General features: G+C 40.7%; 1 protein-coding gene across 4 annotated transcripts in view; it reads left to right on the top strand.

Moving 5' to 3' along the window:
* Window positions 1-19,542, top strand: part of znf516 (zinc finger protein 516) — a 46,310-nt gene that overhangs the window by 12,599 nt on the left and 14,169 nt on the right. For all 4 annotated transcript variants that reach the window (XM_038712055.1, XM_038712057.1, XM_038712054.1 and 1 more), the window contains exon 2: window positions 14,147-16,477. In XM_038712055.1, coding sequence (XP_038567983.1) covers window positions 14,728-16,477 — 1,750 coding nt within the window. In that variant the 5' untranslated portion in view covers window positions 14,147-14,727. The remainder of the gene's footprint in view (window positions 1-14,146; window positions 16,478-19,542) is intronic.

Here is a 19,542-nt window from a genome sequence, read left to right as displayed (position 1 = left end):
ACTGGCCCACATCTACCAGCAGCAACAGCAGCACCACCACCATTACCTTTTTCCATTGGCTCTTGATGTTTTGTAAAGAATCCCCCAGCACACTCACACCCTCCCTTCAGCTATCCCCCTAGCCTCAGTGCCCTGTTCCCACATTGTATCCAGATGTGAGGAGGATAGTTGAGGGGAGAAAGGTAGGGGCCCCTGGTAGTGCCCCCCTCCACGCCCAGCCCTGAAAATACCATCCCAAGACTGGAGGTTTTCCAGTATTATCAGCTCCGAACTAGAAAAAATAAGTGAGACCTGCAGAGTAGTTATCCCCTTTTGAGTTTCATTTCAATAGACCATTATGTTTTAAGTTACAGGCACGGACATCTATATACAGCATCATGACTGGTCCAGTTTTCCCTTAAACTAAAACCATAGAGATGAAAATCTGTTGCTCTTGAGGCCGACTGGCTATGATCATCTAATCCCTGGCTGTGGAACTCTATTTAAAGTGCATAGCTGCTAATCCTATCAGATTATACCTGAACCAACTCCACAAAATCACTTAATTAATAGTCTTAAGAATGGCCACAAAAGCCTGTCTTCTCTAAAAACCAAGCCCCAATAAATCACAAAGAAAATTCTGACCCATTTATGTAGTCATAATCTAACACTAGTCTCAAGCAAAGAGGCAGATGGGGTACTGCCTAACCATGACCAGGAGTCCTCGTTTAGAAAAAGAGCTGACAAAGGGAACTTCAAAAAAAACAACATCTGCATTTTAAATGTGTTACTCTGCACTGAACCATATTGAGTCCATTACAACTAAACTACAGATGCTATGGTTCCTCCATCTCCTACTGTAGTTATTTACGTTTGTAGATATGACTCCATGTAAATTCCATTTTGATATTCGCAACTAGGTTTGTACCGGGAGTCCCACAAGCAGTTGGTATGCTTAGGTTTAAATACCTGGACAGCAGGCTCCACAGGCATCATTGTCCCAGATAGATCTGAAGTGGAGGTTTGTGTGCTATACTTGTATGTATTAGGATTTTTGAAGGCAGGGACTGCCAACTCTTTAATAGAAGCAGCATAGAGATTTGTGCCAACTTTCAAAAGTTTTATAACTGCCATTTTTCATTGTAAAATCTTTCGAGAAATTTCAAATAGTCCGTGTGGAAAAGACCCTGAAATAGCATTTCATACAACACTACTATATTAAAACAAGTTCTGCTTATAACAGTGTGGGACCAATAGATGATATCTCTATATTAGAATTAGTTAAGCAAGTGTGGTATTGATTAATTCTACAATACTTATGTAATCAATAAAGATGCATCATACCAAGTGTGGCCCCTGTCTGAGCTGCAGTAACCCGTTATCATCTTGTTGTAACAGTCAACTTCTACAGTCATATAGTATACACAATGTATACTATATAACTGTTGATACAGTATTTCTTCATAATCTGAAATTTCAAACCATATTTCTTGTAGTCACAATATCAATTACTGTCACCATCTCTCTGCTCTTTCTTTGAAAGCTACAGCTTTCCGTTTTCCTCAGTTCATGGCACTATTTGATTTTCTCATCTTAGATTGATACAAATACATGCAAGTGAAACAGAAGTCTCACTCTCTTTGTTGTGTGTGTGTGTCTCTAAGAGTGAGTTGTCTCCATTTTTAGTAACCCATCCTACAGTCTTTTAGTCTAGGCTCTACACAGTGTGTTGTGTAAAGCTGTCCACTGGTGCGATGTGGGGAGAATGACAGTATGCGTAATCCTCTGTCATTTATTCCATGTGTAACATGCCTGTCGGTTTTCAGTGGTGGCCGATTGGCCGGTTGGCTTGCTTAATGGCTGTTTTTCTGCCTGGCTGATGCAGGTAACTCCCGCTGGAAGCGGCTGATCTCTCCAGGGATAGCTGCGCAAACATAACTGCTTGATGCAACATTTGCTTACTCCTGTATTAGCCTCAGTTGCTCCTCTGAATTAATAGTTCAACATCAGGTGGAGTGCCGATTGGAGCTGATATTCTGTGTTTTGCACAATTTTGAAAATGAATGACACTCTTTCCACAAATCTCTAAAATGTACAACTTCTTTCTCATCAAAATCCAAAAGCCTCTTAGATAGTAGTAGTTGTATCACTGCTGATATTACAACTAGGACATAAGTTAAAATCCCATTTTTCTCAAGTTGGCCTGATTTATTAGTGCTATATACATATTGCACAAAACTTAGGAGTGTATTTTTGAAAGAGTCATTGTTGCATCATATAACTGCACACATCTCCTGCAAGTTGATGTGCTGAAGAGTGAGGCAGCTGACAGTTTACATTACAGTTTGCCTTTAATATCAGGGTCAGTCCCACAATGACCATTAGTAATTGATTATTGTTGAGCACAGAAGCCTGGTACTACGTTTGTACGTTTTAAAAGGACTACAGTTGTAAAGCTAACCACAGCGTGTTAATTTCTCGTTAGCGATGCAATGAGCTAATGTAATAAAGTTTGATGTAATAATCAAACTTTGAGTATATTTTACCAGACTAAAGCTAATTTACACAATATAATGTGTTACATTGTAACTGCGGTTAAACAGGATTAAAGTCTATAAACCTACTGTAGTGTCTCCAAAAGTATTTTCAGAAAGTAAAACCAAAAACAGTAGTCTGCCTTACATATACATGTGAAAGAATGACCATACGGTTTCCAAGCCAGTGTCCTTCACTTTAAATAAAAACTTAAAAAGTTTGGATGCTTAGAAGTTTTCACTTAACAGCAATTTGTTCCCATTAATGTCTCACTGACATTATGTAGCCAATTACCAGACAGGTTGTCAGCCTGACATGCATGCTAGTGTAGGTGCAGCGTGCTTCCAGATGTTGATCTGGTAAATTCACTACTGTCTAAACACAGCAACTGGTGCAGATCAGGTTGGGCCGGTGAGTTTATTGCAAACAGCTGGGTTGAGGAATGCTACTTGTTTACCGACAGGATGCTGTGATCTCTTTTCTTAAGCCCACCTGCACCAGAAGGGAAAATGAACCAGAGGAACAGTTTTTCATCTACATATTTTCCCCCTTTCTTTGCTGCCTTTAGTACATGCTTTTCAATCATATCTCTTGGATGTAATTCACTTAGTCATTTAATGAAGATGTTCCTATTTTGAACTTTATGTTCGTTATATTTGTAGGTGTGCTCGTCGGAAACATTTGACACCACTGACAATATTATTTTTAGTAGCTGTTTTTATGGAATTGGCATTTCCAGGCAAACCTCTGGAGACGGCTGTTATCAGCCACTATAGACACTGGCGGAATTAGGGTGATTTCTTTTTGCTGGTACTTGAGCAGAGAGATTGGAATATCCAACTCTTTATTGGGATATTTCTTTGTCGTTTAATGTTTTCAAACTGAAACATCTGTCATAACAGACAGAGGAAAAAGTAACTAACTTTCTTGAGAACTCACGTTTCCCACACACAGCCACCCACACACACAAACATGATGAATACACACACATGCTATGCATACTGTTGCACACACACACACACACACACACACACACACACACACACACACGCCGGAGGTGAGGGGGTTAGAGTGTAACTGTACTAGCAGATTGTCTCTGTAGGACTATTGGATGAATGCTGGGATAGTGGATTCTGGCCAATTTCCTGAGCTGTGGTTACACTGCAAAGAATATCTGTCATAACAAGTCATGTAGTCTGGTATTGAGTGTTTCAGTCATTCCTCCTTAAGTGAGAGTGAGAAAGCACCAGACAAAGCTAATAACCAGAAAGACAGATTTGTTTTTTACACTCATCTTCTCATCAGACAGTGGTGATCAAAGTCCAAATTCCTGTATGATGGACATTTTCTGCAGTGTGGAGCCCACGGCCTAGATTTCTCTCTTGTTCTTACTCTCTGTCTACCTCGATCTCTCGCATCTCCCTCTCTCTCTGCCTCTCAGTCAGCTCTTATTATCCCAATCTATCTCCTGCCGTGACTTTACATCACTATTTACCACTTATTTTCCCGCTGCTACCCTCCCTCTCTTTATTTGCTCTGCCTTTTTTTACTCTCCTTGACATGCATCTCTCTCCCTTTCTCTTCAGATGCTGCCTTGTTTTCCTCAGTATTAGTTTGAGTTTTTTCCACTGGGTCGGTTAACAAGCCTGCATGATTTCATCAATGTGAATCAGTCAGCTTGATAAGACGTGACCCAGATTGGATCTCCAGCTCTTTTTATACAGCCATCTATCATGACCACGTAGCCACGTAAGCTCTCACTCACGGAACTGCCTGTCGGCCTGCCTATGAAAGAAATGTGTCATGTAGCTTCAGTGCACTCTCTAGAAAAACTCTGCATCCAGTATAAAAGACTAACTATGTTTGTTATTCTCATCTAAGAGCCCCAGTTCCTGTGTGGTGTTTCTATTATTTAAAATTATTTTTGGCTATGAAATCCTGGGCAGATGTTTCAGCTCACACACTGGTTCACATACACACAAAAACAAACACACTCCTTTAAGGTCTTATAATGGTCAATAATCACTGTCACTTTGTGGCATTTTTTTTTTTATTTCTAGTTGTATCGCTTTCATACTCCTTTAATAATTCCACATGGACTCAAAGTATGTCTGTGGGACATAATAGTGAATTTAAAGGCATCTTATTACAGTGGAAGGTAATAATGGATGGAAAAGTTTGACATAGAGTTAGATTAAACAATTGATATCTTTTTCAAATCTGTAAGGTAAATATGAAGTAATCACCAGCAACCTGTTAGCTTAGCTTAGCTGGAAAGGCTGGAAACAGGGGAAAACGGCTAGTCTGGCTCTGTCCAAAGGCAACAACATCCACCTTCCAACCCCCATAAAACTCACATATTGCACACTTTCTATTGCATGCATCTTCTGTGTAAAATGTAGAAATGACATGTTGTGGTTTATAGGTGGCTATGTGCTATTTCTTGACTGGGCACAGCAACTTCCTGTGTCACAAACTTTACACACACACGTTATGTTCTGTGTTATGACATGCATATATGTAGTTATATATATATATATATATATATATATATGTAGTTATATATATATATATAGTTATATATATAGTTATTATTAATACTGTGTAGTGTGTAAGTGGTGATTTAGTTCAGTTAGGTTTGTAACCCACTTGTAGATTTTTAGTGACCTTATTATGTTATATGGTCATTTTATCTCATTAGGTATCAAGAATTGATAGTGTCTATGTGGTACCCTAAGGTGATTTATAGTGAATATGAATACGGCACTGCTTTTTATGTTCTGTGTTATGATGTGTTATGACACGCATTCTCACATTTGCATACACAGAGATGGTTTAATACTCAATACAGTTTGCTGTGCAGTGTGCACAATAATTATTATAATAAATTTTTTTTCCAGGGGATGAAATTGGATTTTACCCACTGGTTCCTTTACTTGAAGTTGTGCTTCTTTATCTTCATGTGTGCTGTTTTGTTTTGTTTTTGTGGTGGTGTGTGTGTTTGTACTTTAGACCAGTATGTGAACCACCTTGCAACAACAACAATTGCTTGTTGGAGCCCACACATTCTCTCTGTAGTAGAGCCATCATGAGATTTCTGTGGAAACCCTCCCATCATGCCTGCCAGTTTGTGTGTGTGTGTGTGCAGGCGGTAAGGAAAAGTCAAAAGCAGATCTGTTGCCCTGTTATGTTCTCATATCTCTTCTTGACAACATGTACAGGATGTGTTCTTCAGATTTTGCCTCAAGGTAAAGACAGGTTGGAAAATAATGCACACAGCAAGTAACAAAAACAAGTAACCAAGTAAATGAGTAGTTAAAGAACATTCAAACAGACATACTGTATTCATGCACAGAAAAAATGCTACACTTCAGCGTGGACTTATTCCCAAAAGCATGCATTGATGGTCAATTCAGCTATTGGCTCTCCAATAGCATTTAACTTGCATTTGAGATAAGGCTAGTGTGGAACAGCTGTGAAACAGGGGGTGGTGGTGATGACGCAGTGGATAAGACACATGCCTTTGATGTGGGAGAGTTGGGTTTGAATCCCAATGGTACATCCAATGTGTCCATGAGCAAGACACTTAACTCCTAGTTGCTCCAGAGGTGTGCTCTCTGACCTTTGACATATATATATAGCAATTGTGATTCGCTTTGGATAAAAGCGTCAGCTAAATGACTTAATGTAATGAAGCTGAATTTAGGATTGATTGATGATTTTGTTACCAGCATTCTTGAGGTGAGTGACAAGTCTGTTTCCTGTTAACTCCGTAAAAGGTGGAAATTGTATTTTCGCTAGTGGTAGCCTGCAGGTTCTCACGTTAGTGTTGCTATGTTAAATGACTGTCTGTGGTAGATTTTATCAGCTGTACCTTGTTGTTTGTGAGTCAGCCAAAGTATATTATGAAACTCTTGGCTGTTGGTTTTACTAATGTGCTGCTGCTGTCTTGACCACACTGGACAAAAGGCACATTTATAAACAAATGTATGATTAGTTTGAGATGTATGCTCTGTATTGCGAAAGAACACTTTGGCAGGCAATACTGCAACACTGGATCAAATGCATTACACCATGTTGTTTGTTTGTGTGTGTGTGTACGTGTGTATGTTTGTGTGTAAACCCACTAACCGCTGGGCAACAAAATAAAACGGTTATATCAGAAAGTGTGACAGTGTGAAAGACTGGTGGCCAGCTTTGAGGTCACCAGTCTAATTACACTTCAGAGAGACTGATTTAGGGTCAGTTGCAGAGGTTGTTCAGGGCTGGAGACGGATGGAGGAGCGCAGAGGAAGAGGAGCAAGAAGGCAGGGAGAGTTGTGAGAAGAGTGGACAGTTGGGCATGGAGTGAAGGAACAGAGGAGTTTCAGTTTAGATTTAAATCAAACACTATTACCGCAATTGCCTCTTCTGTTTTAATGCACAAACAAGTTGTGGTTGGCTCGTTTTACCTCTGCTCCTGTTCTGTTTTTGCTCCATCCTTCACCGGCCCATACTGCCCCTGCACGCCTTAAATTTAAATGTGAGGGATCGTGTAAAAGGGAACTGGTTTTGCAGCCATTTGCATGGCTGTGAACAGAGAACAATGAAACATCTTATCTTTGATCAAGCATGGCTGTAATTTTTTCAGTGACTTTTTTGGCGTTTGTGTGCAGAACATGAAGGTTTGAGTGTGCTTAAATGTCTTTCCTTGTAAGGAAAATGACAGAAGCATGTTACATAAGCACATTTCAGTAATCCTTACATCTGCTTTAGTAGTTTAGGATTAAGATTTTTATTTAGGTTTATGGTTCGATTGAGGTCTAGGTCAGGGTTAAAGTTGAGTTTGGGGATGAATAATTAAAACCAGCGTATGTATTGTTTGTGAGGTCAAAAGTAGTTTAGATCATATAATGATAGATTAGTCTGGGGACAGGGACAGTAGATCTCAGTGTGTGTTTGTGTGTGTGAGTGTGTATGTGTGTGTGTGCGCGTGTGTGTGTGTGAGGAATGCTGCTGTGGTGCACTTAGGGGTTAACGAGCAGTGTGAGAAAAACAGGCAGTGTTTGAGAAGTAGGGGGGTAGGGAAGCATGTGCGCACACAAACACACACACACACACACACACGCACACGGACACTGTCTCCCAGAGGAAGCAGAAGATGGTAGGGCCCATGAGAGCAGGCAGCTCTTGTTGGCTTTACAACAGAGCTAAATCAAAGCAGCAGGTATCACTCCATGATGATCGATTTAGTACTATTTTAAACAGTTTAGTTCTGGAAATGGTGTCAGATTGTGCTCATTTAGGCTCATTGGTCAAAAATCCAGAATAAAAGATGTCAAGAAACTACACAATAGTATTAAGTCACATGGTGCAACAGTCAGTTGTCAACAGGTGCATACCAATCATATTGAATATCAATCAGCCTAAACAGGCAGCTCTTGCAATAATTTTCTCCTAAGTGTTTTGTTGGTGTGTAATGTACTCTGTAGTGTACTCTATGGGGCTGAGAACCGTCCTCTTCTCCTCCTGACCCATCCAGTAATCCAACTAGCATGGACCGGTCAGCTAAATGTGACATGACAGTATTGACCCAAACACCTGCCACTTCCTACACACACACCCAGTACACTCTTCTACCCAAAGGCCCTTCTCACGCAAATAGAGTAGGCAGGCAGGATCCACTCTCAGCCTATTTATCAGAAGGGTGGGGGTGTTGAGAAGGGACAGACAGCATGGACCCCCTCTATTGTTCTGGCTGGGTTTGAGAGATGTGGGGGGGCAGGGATAGAACTAGGGATAGGATGGGAATTGGGGACCGCAACAATGCCACAAAGCCCCCCACTGCTCTTCCTGCATATGAGTATGACCTGCTCTGACAGACCAGAGACAGATCCCAACTAGATGGAAACTAGAGCAAAACTATAACATAACTCAGCCCAAACTGTATCCCTAGACAGGAGTCACATCACTCGATCTAAAGCCAAAGTACCAAAGCTCAGTCTAACAAATACAAAAAAACAAAACCAAATTTCCTCACAATTGGAATAAGTGTAATATGCTGTTTGGAAAAACAGATTCCGAGCCTGCAATGTGTTTACCATGTGTATGCATGGGGTTTTTCTACCCAGAAAATTACTCAAATGACCACCGACAAGCCAAAATAGACCAAAGTCAGTCATACCAGCAATAACGTGAGCCAAAACGTGAGTTAAAATTGAGTCGAAATAGAGAGTAAGAGAGACAAACTTGAGTCAAACTTAATGAGCTGCCATTCCATTCAAATTAAAGTCACATTTTGACATAATCTTGAGTCAGAACAGACCTAAATCAGGGAGCATCCAGTGTAAAACTGGACCAAAACTTGAACTTAAACACACAGCTTCACCACAACCATCTGCTTTAAGTCTCTAAAGGATGGTCCCACCTTGCTTGCATTCGCACACAAATCCATACATAGCCAGTATTTGAGGTATGTAAGTAAATATATATAAAATATGTAGTAATAACAATGCAGAAATGATGTATACTGAAAATCCTTTTTATATGTATTTTAAAGTATTTCATTACATAAATACACGTACAATATTTATGAAAGTGTTTTTTGAAATAAGAAGAAAACAGCTTTCGTATCTGTTTTCCACTTTCAACTGCCGGCAGAGTTTTTGATATATGGGACAGAATCTAAAGTACTTAATGTCAGTTGAAGCAGAACCTTGCCTGTCAACCACAAAGTTTGCAAAAAGCTTCTTTTTTGTTTCACAGCTGACACGTTTGTCACCCTAAAAATGTCCTTAAGTTCCTGCGTGTGTGTTTTGCAAACAGCCTTTGTGAGTGTGTGTGTGTGTGTGTGTGTGTGTGTGTTTTGTGTGTGTGCGCGCGCATCCAGCTGTGCTTTACCCCTTTCTCTTCATCGTGGAGCTTGCAGCAAACCTCTTTGTCTGCCGGTTTAGAGCAGGGTGTGAGGTGAAGAGCAGTTTGTTCATAATGGATTATTGATTGATCTGAGAATACACTGGCTCTACACACAGTTGTTGTGTGTGTGTTTAGACTCCATACCATCCCCTCTGTCCCAATCTGAGCACTGAATGTCTCCACTTTATGAGCAACTGTACAGAGGATAGCAAGGTTTTTGTAAAGTGCACTCTGTATGTTATGCTCTGTGAAGCAGTGTATGTGTGCAGCTCTCTCTATGGGTCGTTAAGCTCTCAATGCTGCCTGTATCAAACAGTGTTAAAAGCCCACAGTGTGCACATACACACTTTCAAAAGATGTGTGGAAAACATTAAAAGCCCCCTCTGTTTTGCTTCTTGATTCCTCAGTTCCCCTGCATGCATGCGTGACTGTGCGCGTGTGTTTGTGTGCATTTAAACAAGAGGTCCACTCTTTATTTTCCCCCCACTGTGTATTTTTTTTCTGAACCTCAAATGCTTGTCTCTGTGCTGCTGTGTGGGAGGGAACCAGATCCCATCACGACTGAAGGATGTCCCACACCAGAACGACCTGCAGTCATTATCAGTGATAAGGTGACAGTGGGAGTGAGTCAGTGTGTTATGAAAGCCAATCTCCGCACCCTTGGGTGCAGGAGATTTGTGTCATGGCTGCCTCTGAGATGATTGCTATGATGAAGGTGCTTCCTGGCTGGATGACAGTGTTTTCTATCAAAGAGGAGAAAAGCAGTGAGGTTAGCACCTTCCACTGAACCTTTGTGAATATGCAAGGCTCTTTAAATAGTACACTGCAGTAGTTTATTTTATAACCAAGTATGAATACAGTTTTTTATATTATTGCACCAAAAGCTGAATTTGTTGCCTCTAGAGGGAGCAACTGTGCAGACTGAAAAATGACTGGCACAGAAAAAGTCCACTTAGTTTAGAACTGGATTCTTTTCTGGATTTTTTAAAACTTGTTGACAGGTATCGTCAATTGTTTCAGTGAGAGTGAATAAGCATCAAACGTTTCTCTGAAAAGGTTGTGTATGGGTGAGAAACGAAGAGTGGCTGGACCTCGGCCGTTATAGTTCAGTGTTCAGAAAGCAGAACAGCTGATGTGGAGTATGTAGGAAAAGAGGCAAAAAAAGAACAGTTTGGTTTTGTTTGACACAGCAGTCATTATCAGCTGAGTGTAGGCCTCCACTCACACGCAGTGACTCGTGGTAGGGTCCATTTATGGCATGTCTAATATCAAATCAATGACATTCCCAACTAGGGTTAGACTGGTCTTAAGTATATAAAGGTGATCATTTTCCTGCAAGATAAAAAATGTGTTTGTGTTTCCATGAGAATACAATATTTAAATACACTAAACTAAAGACTCTGTCAGTCTTGTAAATCCTTGTATGTGTGTGTCTGAATGTGTGTGAGAAGTTAATTAGCTGGAGGATGTCAATGATAATCAAGATTTACAAAGTGGACTGTTTTTGCTAGCTTCAGGAAGACACTGTGTCCATTTATTGTAGAATGTTGGCCTTTAACAGAGCTTTGATGCCTCTTCTCTTTTTTTGATGACTTAGATGATTGGTAATCTCATCTGTCTCTCCTGGACAGTTTTGCCATCCTTAAGCCAATTTGTCAATTTTTTGTCCCCTTGCCTGTATGGCAAGGAGCCTGCTTTGTTTCCCTTCTGGTGGCTAATCTCATTACATTTCAATTTGCACATGCGACTGTCTGGTGGATGACAGGCTTACTGTTGAGTAGTCCAACCCTCCCCCCTAGCCCTCTTTACCCCAATCAGCAAGACCATTTAATAGGAAATAAGATTATTATCCTTTGTTTTTAGCACCAGAACTGGAAGAAACTACTAAGTATTAATGAGGATGTGGAGACAGAGCAGATGGAACAGATGGAGGGGAAAACTACAGTGGATAGATAAATATATGGGGTTGAACAGCTTTGTTTTCCTTGTTTTGCTTGGAAATTGTTTCTCATTTAAGTGATGTGTCAAGTTTAACTTTATTCTTTCAAGTAAAACCTAAAATTTGTTTGATTCATTCGTTCGAATTTAAGGATTTTATACTTCATATACAGTTTCTTATGTAACTAAGGCACATACATTAGTCCCATCAAGCCTGTGTGAATATTATTAATACTGTATGTAACACAAATAATCGATATGGTGTCAAAATAATTCAAACTGAAAACTGCCCGCTGGTGTGTTAAAATAGTAATTCTTGTGCATGCTAAAGCCATGCTAGCAGCTCTGTGATGGTTTGAGCTAGATGTTAAAGTCAGAATGTTACATTGCTAACATGCTAATGTTAGAAGGCATTGTTTACCTTGTTCACCATCTTAATTTTTTGTGTTAGCATGCTAACATTTGATAATTAACACTAAACATAAAATATAGCTGAAGATGACAAGTACTGCTATAGTTGTGCAAGTATTTAGTCACAAATGTGACCAGATACGTTTTAAGAGCTGAAGAAGCAGAGTGAGAGTGGTTTGTTTCTTCAAGTGTCAAATGTAGATAACGGAGCATCAAAGTAAAAAACAAAGTTTTGGACAAATTAAAATTTTCACCTGACGATGTCTCTAGATGAAACGTCGGTAGATCTCCAATTACAATTCAACCTAAGGGGAAAACTACTGTCTGTATCACATTTCCGGGCTATCCATCCAATAGTTGTTGAGATTCGAAATCACAAATGTAAACCTCGTAGTGACACTACAGATCAAGTCAGGGATCAGCAAATTGATTCAGATTCAGCCAATGGGACCAATGAATGTCTCCGCCAAAGTTTGTGCCAATACCTCAAATAGATGTTGAGATATTTGAGAGAATAAGTGAAAACTTTGACCTCCTGGTGACACTAGAGAAAAAGTCCCAGGATTACCATAGTCATCAGTATCCATCCTCCGTATGCAGACAATGAATGCCTATCCATTAAGTAGAAGTTGAGATATTTCAGTCTGGGCCAAAGTAGTGTACTGACCTACAGAATGCTCTCCATAGAGCCACGCCGCTAGCATGGCTATAAATGGAAAAGGTTAAGAGTTTTCAAATGCAAGCAGCGATCGCTAGCCTGTTTCCTTTTTTAGATCAATATTGATAGAGCCCTGTATATTAGACTGTAACAGGTCTGGATCCGAAAATACATTTTGTTTCAAAATAATGTCAGCCACAGTTGCACTTCTGGCTGGAACAGTAATGTACTTGATAGCTAGAAGTCTTAGCTTACTAAGCACTCCAGGAGGATGCATGGTGAACCATTGAGGCCACGCTGATTTAAATACCATAAATCATTCTAGATAGATAGGTGGCTCTGGCGCAGGGTAGTAATTTTCAGTGTGAGAGTTTAAGACATATGATTGTTCTTGTGCTGACTTCCCTCCTCCACCTCCTTTCCTCTTATGATTATGATCAATTACGTACTTATAATTAGAGCCTGGCAGTAACTCAGCTTATGGGCTCTGGCACTTTATATAATAGCCTGTAATAATGCTGTCAGTCATATAGTGCACACATTCAGTCTTCTACTGAAATTAATAGTAGTACTGTGTCAGTTTGATCAACAAAGCTGTAACAGAAATTAGGTGTCATGTTTTCAATGAGCTGACAGGGAGAAAAGAATAAAAATGTGATTAACCTTGAGTGATTCTTGTTTGAAGATTTGGACTTTGCAGCAAGAAATAATAATATGTCATAATAAAGAAATGTGGTTAAAACATCTGAAAAGCTCAGCCTATGTATTACATCTTACAATTGAATGTATCCACATAAATTACATCAAGTTAAAGGTTTCAAAATAACAGTAGTTGAGCAAACTAACTGACTGAAGGAAATTTGTATGAAATCAGTCAACACTGATAGAAAGTCTTTGTCTGTCTCTTCTTATCACCCGCTCTCTTTCTCTTTCTGTTTGGCTCTCTCTCCCCGACCCCATTCAACTCCAGTTTGAGAAATAGAGCAAAGCAAACTGTCTGAAGAGCCACTTCCTGTTGTGTACTTAAGATCCCTGTCATGTGATAGTGTCAGTTGAGGCTGGTGCGTGAGAGGCCAGCATGGGGAGGGAATATGGTGGCACTGCTGATCTTGCTGATGTGAAAACAGCTCGTCCCCCACCCCCCACCCTGATTGTGCAAAGTGTCGACTCAGCCAGTGTAGCGTCAGAGACCCCAAACCCTGCACGACTCATACACAACACGCACACACGAGCATCGTGGACCACCTACATTTAATTAATAATGATACTGACTTGGTAGTTATACTGATGAAATCTTTATTAGGTCAATTTAAACTCATAAGAGACATTGGATTGGGGGTTTGGGGTAAACAATAGTTAGTAAAAAGGGCTAAATATAAGTGTAGCTACTGGTACCTGGTACTGGTACATACTCAATTGTGATTATCAATATAAGTTGTTTGTGTCAGCATTTACAGTCTTACCCAAGCATGGTATTCCTAAAAATGTCATTTATTTTGTTTTATTTTTGTTGCTGGTGTGATGATCACCAGCCTGAGGTATTAGTTTAACTACTTTTTTAATTCATAGCTACATTATTGCACCAACATATGCAGATCTACCCACAGTTCACCTACTCTGGCCAGCTTTGCTGTGTGAAAAGGAAAGAGTCTTTGAAATACTTTACTTACGTGTTCTTTGTTTCTCTTCTCACCCTCCTCCCCACATTGTCCCCCTCTCTTTCATTCTCAGTTGAACGATATACAGTACAGCATTATGTGACCTGGAAACTGCTGTGGTGCTTAAAAACTGAGGAAAATAAAGAAAAGCCAATAAAAAGAAGAAAACAAGTGTGAAGTTTTAGCTATCCTGATGAAAAGACCTCTCAAAACGTCCCTCCACTGGCAAAATGATGACCTGGAATTGAGTGAAAACCTTCACTTTATCCTGACAAAGAGATTGTTAAAGCGAAGTTATGATTTATACGCTGATACTTATTTAGCCTGAACAATTTACTACAAGTGTCTAAATAAATGATAAAGCTACATACATTGATTTCTATGGTGCCAGTGGCACAAAGATAATTTGAGCTGCTGATTCATTGACAGTGCTAGATGAAGATGGATAGATGGTGTTGCGCCCAGTAACTGGAGAGTGCTAAATGAGCTGCTGTGTAAGCAGCTTAATCTCTGGATGACTGAAGGCAGATAGCATTTTAACTGACCAACAAAAGCACGCAAGACATTCTTAGATGTGCAACTGCAGATAACAGTAGGTTCAAGTTTTATCGAGCTTGTGAAAGGCCACATAGACAGGGTAGTTTAATTTGTACAATGAATCCTAGAGACAGAGTGGAGATGATGGAGACCCAGGCAGGACGTCAGAAGGAAAAGCTGGTCAATCCTGAAAATGATGTTGATGGAGAGGATGACAAAATCCCCGGGGCTTATGACTGCAACATCTGTGGACGCAGCTTCCCGTTCCTCAGCTCTTTGTCGCAGCATATGAGACGCCACACAGGTGCGCGCCCTTACAAATGCCCGTACTGTGACCACAGGGCTTCACAGAAGGGCAACCTTAAAGTTCACATTCGCAGCCACAAACTGGGCACGCTCTCTAGCCACCACTCCAATGAGGATGAAGAGGGTGGGGCCGAGGAGGAGATGAGTGTTTCAGAGGGTCTCGATGGAGGTACGAGTCCAACTAAGAGCAGCTCAGCCTGTAACCGGATGATCAATGGGGATAGTAGTGAAGAGAGTCGGAGGAAAGTGCCTGGGAGGAGCATGAAAAGAGAGAAGTCTGTCACCGACCAGAGGCCTTACTGTTGCCGTCTGTGTGGCTACGAGGCCAATCGAGAAGACCAGCTCCTCAGCCATATAGAAAAAGTCCACATAACGGCAGACACAGAAGAGGAGACCACTGTTAAGGAAGAGGCTGTGGCCGAACCTGATGTCCTCCAACCCCAGAGTGATGGGACCTTCCCCTGTGAGACCTGTGGCCAGGTCTTTACCCAGGCCTGGTTTCTAAAGTCACACATGAAGAAACATGCAGGGATCCTGGATCACTGCTGTCGTATTTGTGGACGACGGTTCCGCGAAGCATGGTTTCTCAAATCGCACATGAAAACACACAACACCAAATCCAGGTCACGGTCAAAAGCAGATTCAGCTGAGCAGCCGGCCACCATCAATGACGTAGCCCAGGATCCTGATATTGTCTCGGGTGCTGTTACATCCATCTATCAAATGTGCTCCAAATGTGGGAACCTGTTCCACACCAGAGAGAGCCTGAGGGCCCATGAAAAACTCCACAATCTCAACTATGACAGGAAATCCCAGAGCCAATGCAGACTCAGTGATGATGAGGACTCACCAGCTGCTAAGAGACGTTACCTTGACTACTTAAACCTCCAGCCTGTAGAGGAAAAGACGTTGGATGAAGAGGAGGAGAGTGAGAAGAAGATGCTAGGTCAAAGAATCCCAGAGCTAGATCCAGTTTGCAGCTATCAGGCCTGGCAATTAGCTACTAAAGGAAGGGTTGTGGAGCCAGTGGAGACGAGTTACAAGACCTCCTTTGGGGGAGGAAGTATGGGGGAGGATGCCCTCGCCGGAGCTGCTGTGGTTTTCGAGAAGGAAAACAGCCGTTATGTCCTGCAAGGTCAAGAGAAACGCAGCTCTGGGCGACGCAGCAGCTCTGGTTTGGGAAGCCATGCTTCTTCAGGTGACCGGACACCAGAGAGCCTCAGCGACTCTGAATACCGACCTTCGTCTCGCCAGGACCGACGGCGACATTCTCAGTCGCAAGCTTCCTCCAAGTCCAACGAGTGCTTTGAGTGTGGGAAGGTGTTTCGCAGTCGTCATCAGATGATTGTCCACCAGCGGGTCCACAGGAAGGACGGAGGTAGGGCATCTGTGGGAGACAAGGAAAGAACTGCTAGAGACGACAGATGGGGCTCCACCAGTGATCCCGAGTCAGGCTCCCCTAGCCGGCCCAGCACCCCAGGATATGGAGACTCTCCACCAGCCTCCACGATGGGAGACCAGGCCTCAGAGATGGGTACAACAAACTCTCGAGATATTGCAGGTTAGTCAAAAACGCTCCTTTTTTATACATTTTCTTTTTTTGTTTCCTTGAACCTTGATTTGAAATGATAATCTGTGATCAAAGGAACAACGTAAGTGCATTGAATAACTTCAGTGTGATTGCCAAATCAGTATTTGTCTTTTTAAGATACTGACTCAACTTTATAGCTTAAAACAATAGGAAAATAACACTGCTCTTTAAGTAAATGAATGATATACACATAAGTTCACTAGCTTTGTGGGTTACTTAGTGGCAGAAATATTACCGCAGCCCTTTTCAACCCTCCCTCTAGATGCCTCTGAGACTCTGTAGTAAACATCTGTTGATGAAATGTGCTTTGTTTAGGTACAGCTCCTCAGCTCATCAGTCTCTATGGAGTGGAAACTGGAGACACCATGTGGCAACATGTGCAAATTACATCCGGCTTCTTTTATAGAGTGCTGCACAAAAATACTATCGAATATGGTCAATAAACTTTAATTACCACTGAAAAATCTGTTTACAACAGTGCAATTACTTAATATACAAGAGCAATAAAGCTAACAGTTGAGTAAAACTTTGCCTTTCAGTGGCATGTCAGTAGAGGGGAGGGGATTTTTGGAATGCCTATCATTTTTGCACCTCCACAACCAATAAACACTGCAGAGCAAAAAAGAAAGCCTATTCATGAAAGGCAAAACACCCATAATCACAGCTGAAATATGCTACAGGGAGGATTCCTATGTGTGCAGTGCTTCAGAACTCTCTGGCTTGTGTCTTATAACTCACTGAAAACAACATATGTACAAGTTAGGATAGTGGATAGCTATGAATTGTAGTGATTTCTTCCATTCCTCCCTGTTAGTACAGACTTTCAAAAATAGCAGCAACATTTCTTCAGGCCTGATCGAGCTGTGTGCTATTTCAGGTCTTCCTGTCTCAGGAAACTCCCCTCACCCCCTATCTGTGTGTGAATATGTTTTTGCTCTCCTTATTCTGCCTTTGCTATGAAAATCTGTCTGCATGTTTCCTTTTACTCTTCACGGATGTTGTTTATTGTATAACAGGTAATTATTTGTTATGAAACACCATAGCAGCCCTTTACTCTTGCATTTAAAGGTGTGGTTCCTTAGCAATAAATGTACTGCATAGTATTCACTGTCTCCCAAACTACTGGCATCCTGGTGTCTGGTTTCAGGTATTGCATTTGGGATAAAAGATATTTTATATATAAATATATCAGATAGAAAAACCTGCAAATTTATGAGACATGGTAAAATATGATAGAATCTGTTGATGCATTTTTGATGATATTTGATGAAATGTAATATTTGTGACAAAGCCTACTTATATCAAAATGTGTGCGAATTCAGCATTTACCAAAAGAACATTCTTGTCAAGACGGAAAGGTTTCTGTTCATCCATCCAATTCTTTTTCTCTATACCACCCCCTGTCGCCTCTGACTCTTTCCTAATCTCTAAGGTTACTACCTCTTGTGACACTTCCACTGTCTCTCATTGAGCCAGCCAGGCTGCCTGATGTCTGAGGGATTGGTTATTTATAGAGTCACCTCCCAATGGAGAGGGATGCAGGCGATGGGGAAAGAGACACTCAGAGGACACTCTAGTCGCAAAAACTGATCTCCCTTACAGCCATTTAGCTACTTTTTGGGAATGCGAATGAGAAGTGACAGTGTCCATGCACATACCAACATGACATACTTTTAGACAAATCACTTATATTTAGTTATAAATTGATATGTTACTTCTTGGTGGTGATTTTTGTGCAAGCATATAAGGAATAAACACACATCCACACAGCTGTGGTTACTGAAGCTTTGCACTTTTCATATCTACATTTTTCAGTTCAGTTTCACTACTGGTGAGAGCTGACATCTTCATTCTTTTGAACAGCTCTGCACAAGTGTGAAACTTACTTTTGTAGGTTTCAGTGACATGGCGTCATGGATAGATGAGGTAGTTGCTCTTTTTGTTTCCAGGATCCATACTGTATGCTGTTTACTCCACTTTTTGCAAGCCAAGAGTTACTGCAGTGACAGACTGTCAGCACAATGGCATACTTAATAGCCTTACTCTTTCACTCCTGTTGGGTGGGATTTGTGTTAGTGAGTGTGTGTGCGTTTGTATAAGTGTGAATGTGCAAGACTGACAAGTGTCTTGAGTCTGATTCGGGATTAGGCTGATACTTTTTATTTTGGTGCAAAAATATTGACCATCAGGATATTCAGTTGCTTTATTAAATTCCTACAACTCTGACTAGTCAAATAACTGATTAATAAAAGACCAATATCAGCTGATGAACAGGTCATAGTCAGTCCAACCACCATCCAAACTAAACTGCCCAGCTTTGGGGCTTCACCTTGGCAGAGTCTGAGCTGTGAGTGTTGGCCAGCATTGCCAACAGGAAGCCAAATGAAAAACAGATGGCAGGTTACTGGTGATATTGTGAAAAAGAGGAGGGGTAGTAGAGAGTACCATAATGTGCTACTTACAGAATCGGATCTGTTGGATCATAGGAGACTTTAGTGTGTATATGTGTTTGTGTAAGATGATACTCTATGACCGTCTGATGTCTCGCTTTATGGTTTAATGTTTAAATTGAATTCCAACTTTATTTGTACTCTTATTCTCTTCATTCCTGAAATTAAACACTGAGGGATATATAAAGATTTCCAGTGACAACAATATAATTCACTTGTAAAGACAGGCTGCAAACGCCCTCTTGTGGGGGATTTATAGAGCTGCACTTCAGGAATCAGCAATACTGACTCAATACAGTAAACATATCCAATACAATTCCAGAACAAGAGCCATACAATAAATAAACCAACTTTATAATCTTTATAATGTTTGCAGTATGTGCCACAAAGATGTTCATTTAACTGAATGGTAATGTTTTGATAATACAATACATAATACATCCCAACAATTACCACAGAGATGAATCAACACCTTTCTGACACAATTGTAACATCTGAACATGATAATCTTTATAGAAGTAAATAAATATCAAATCCTTCAAACAATATCTAATTATTATATGCTGTTTATTATCTTTGTAATTG

Source organism: Micropterus salmoides, unplaced genomic scaffold (genome assembly GCF_014851395.1).
Source record: "Micropterus salmoides isolate LMB-PRFRI ecotype aquatic unplaced genomic scaffold, ASM1485139v1 Ms_hic_scaffold_11, whole genome shotgun sequence".
Taxonomy (NCBI): domain Eukaryota; kingdom Metazoa; phylum Chordata; class Actinopteri; order Centrarchiformes; family Centrarchidae; genus Micropterus; species Micropterus salmoides.
The sequence above is the reverse complement of the archived record's forward strand: the minus strand, read 5'-3'. Positions and strand labels throughout refer to the sequence as shown.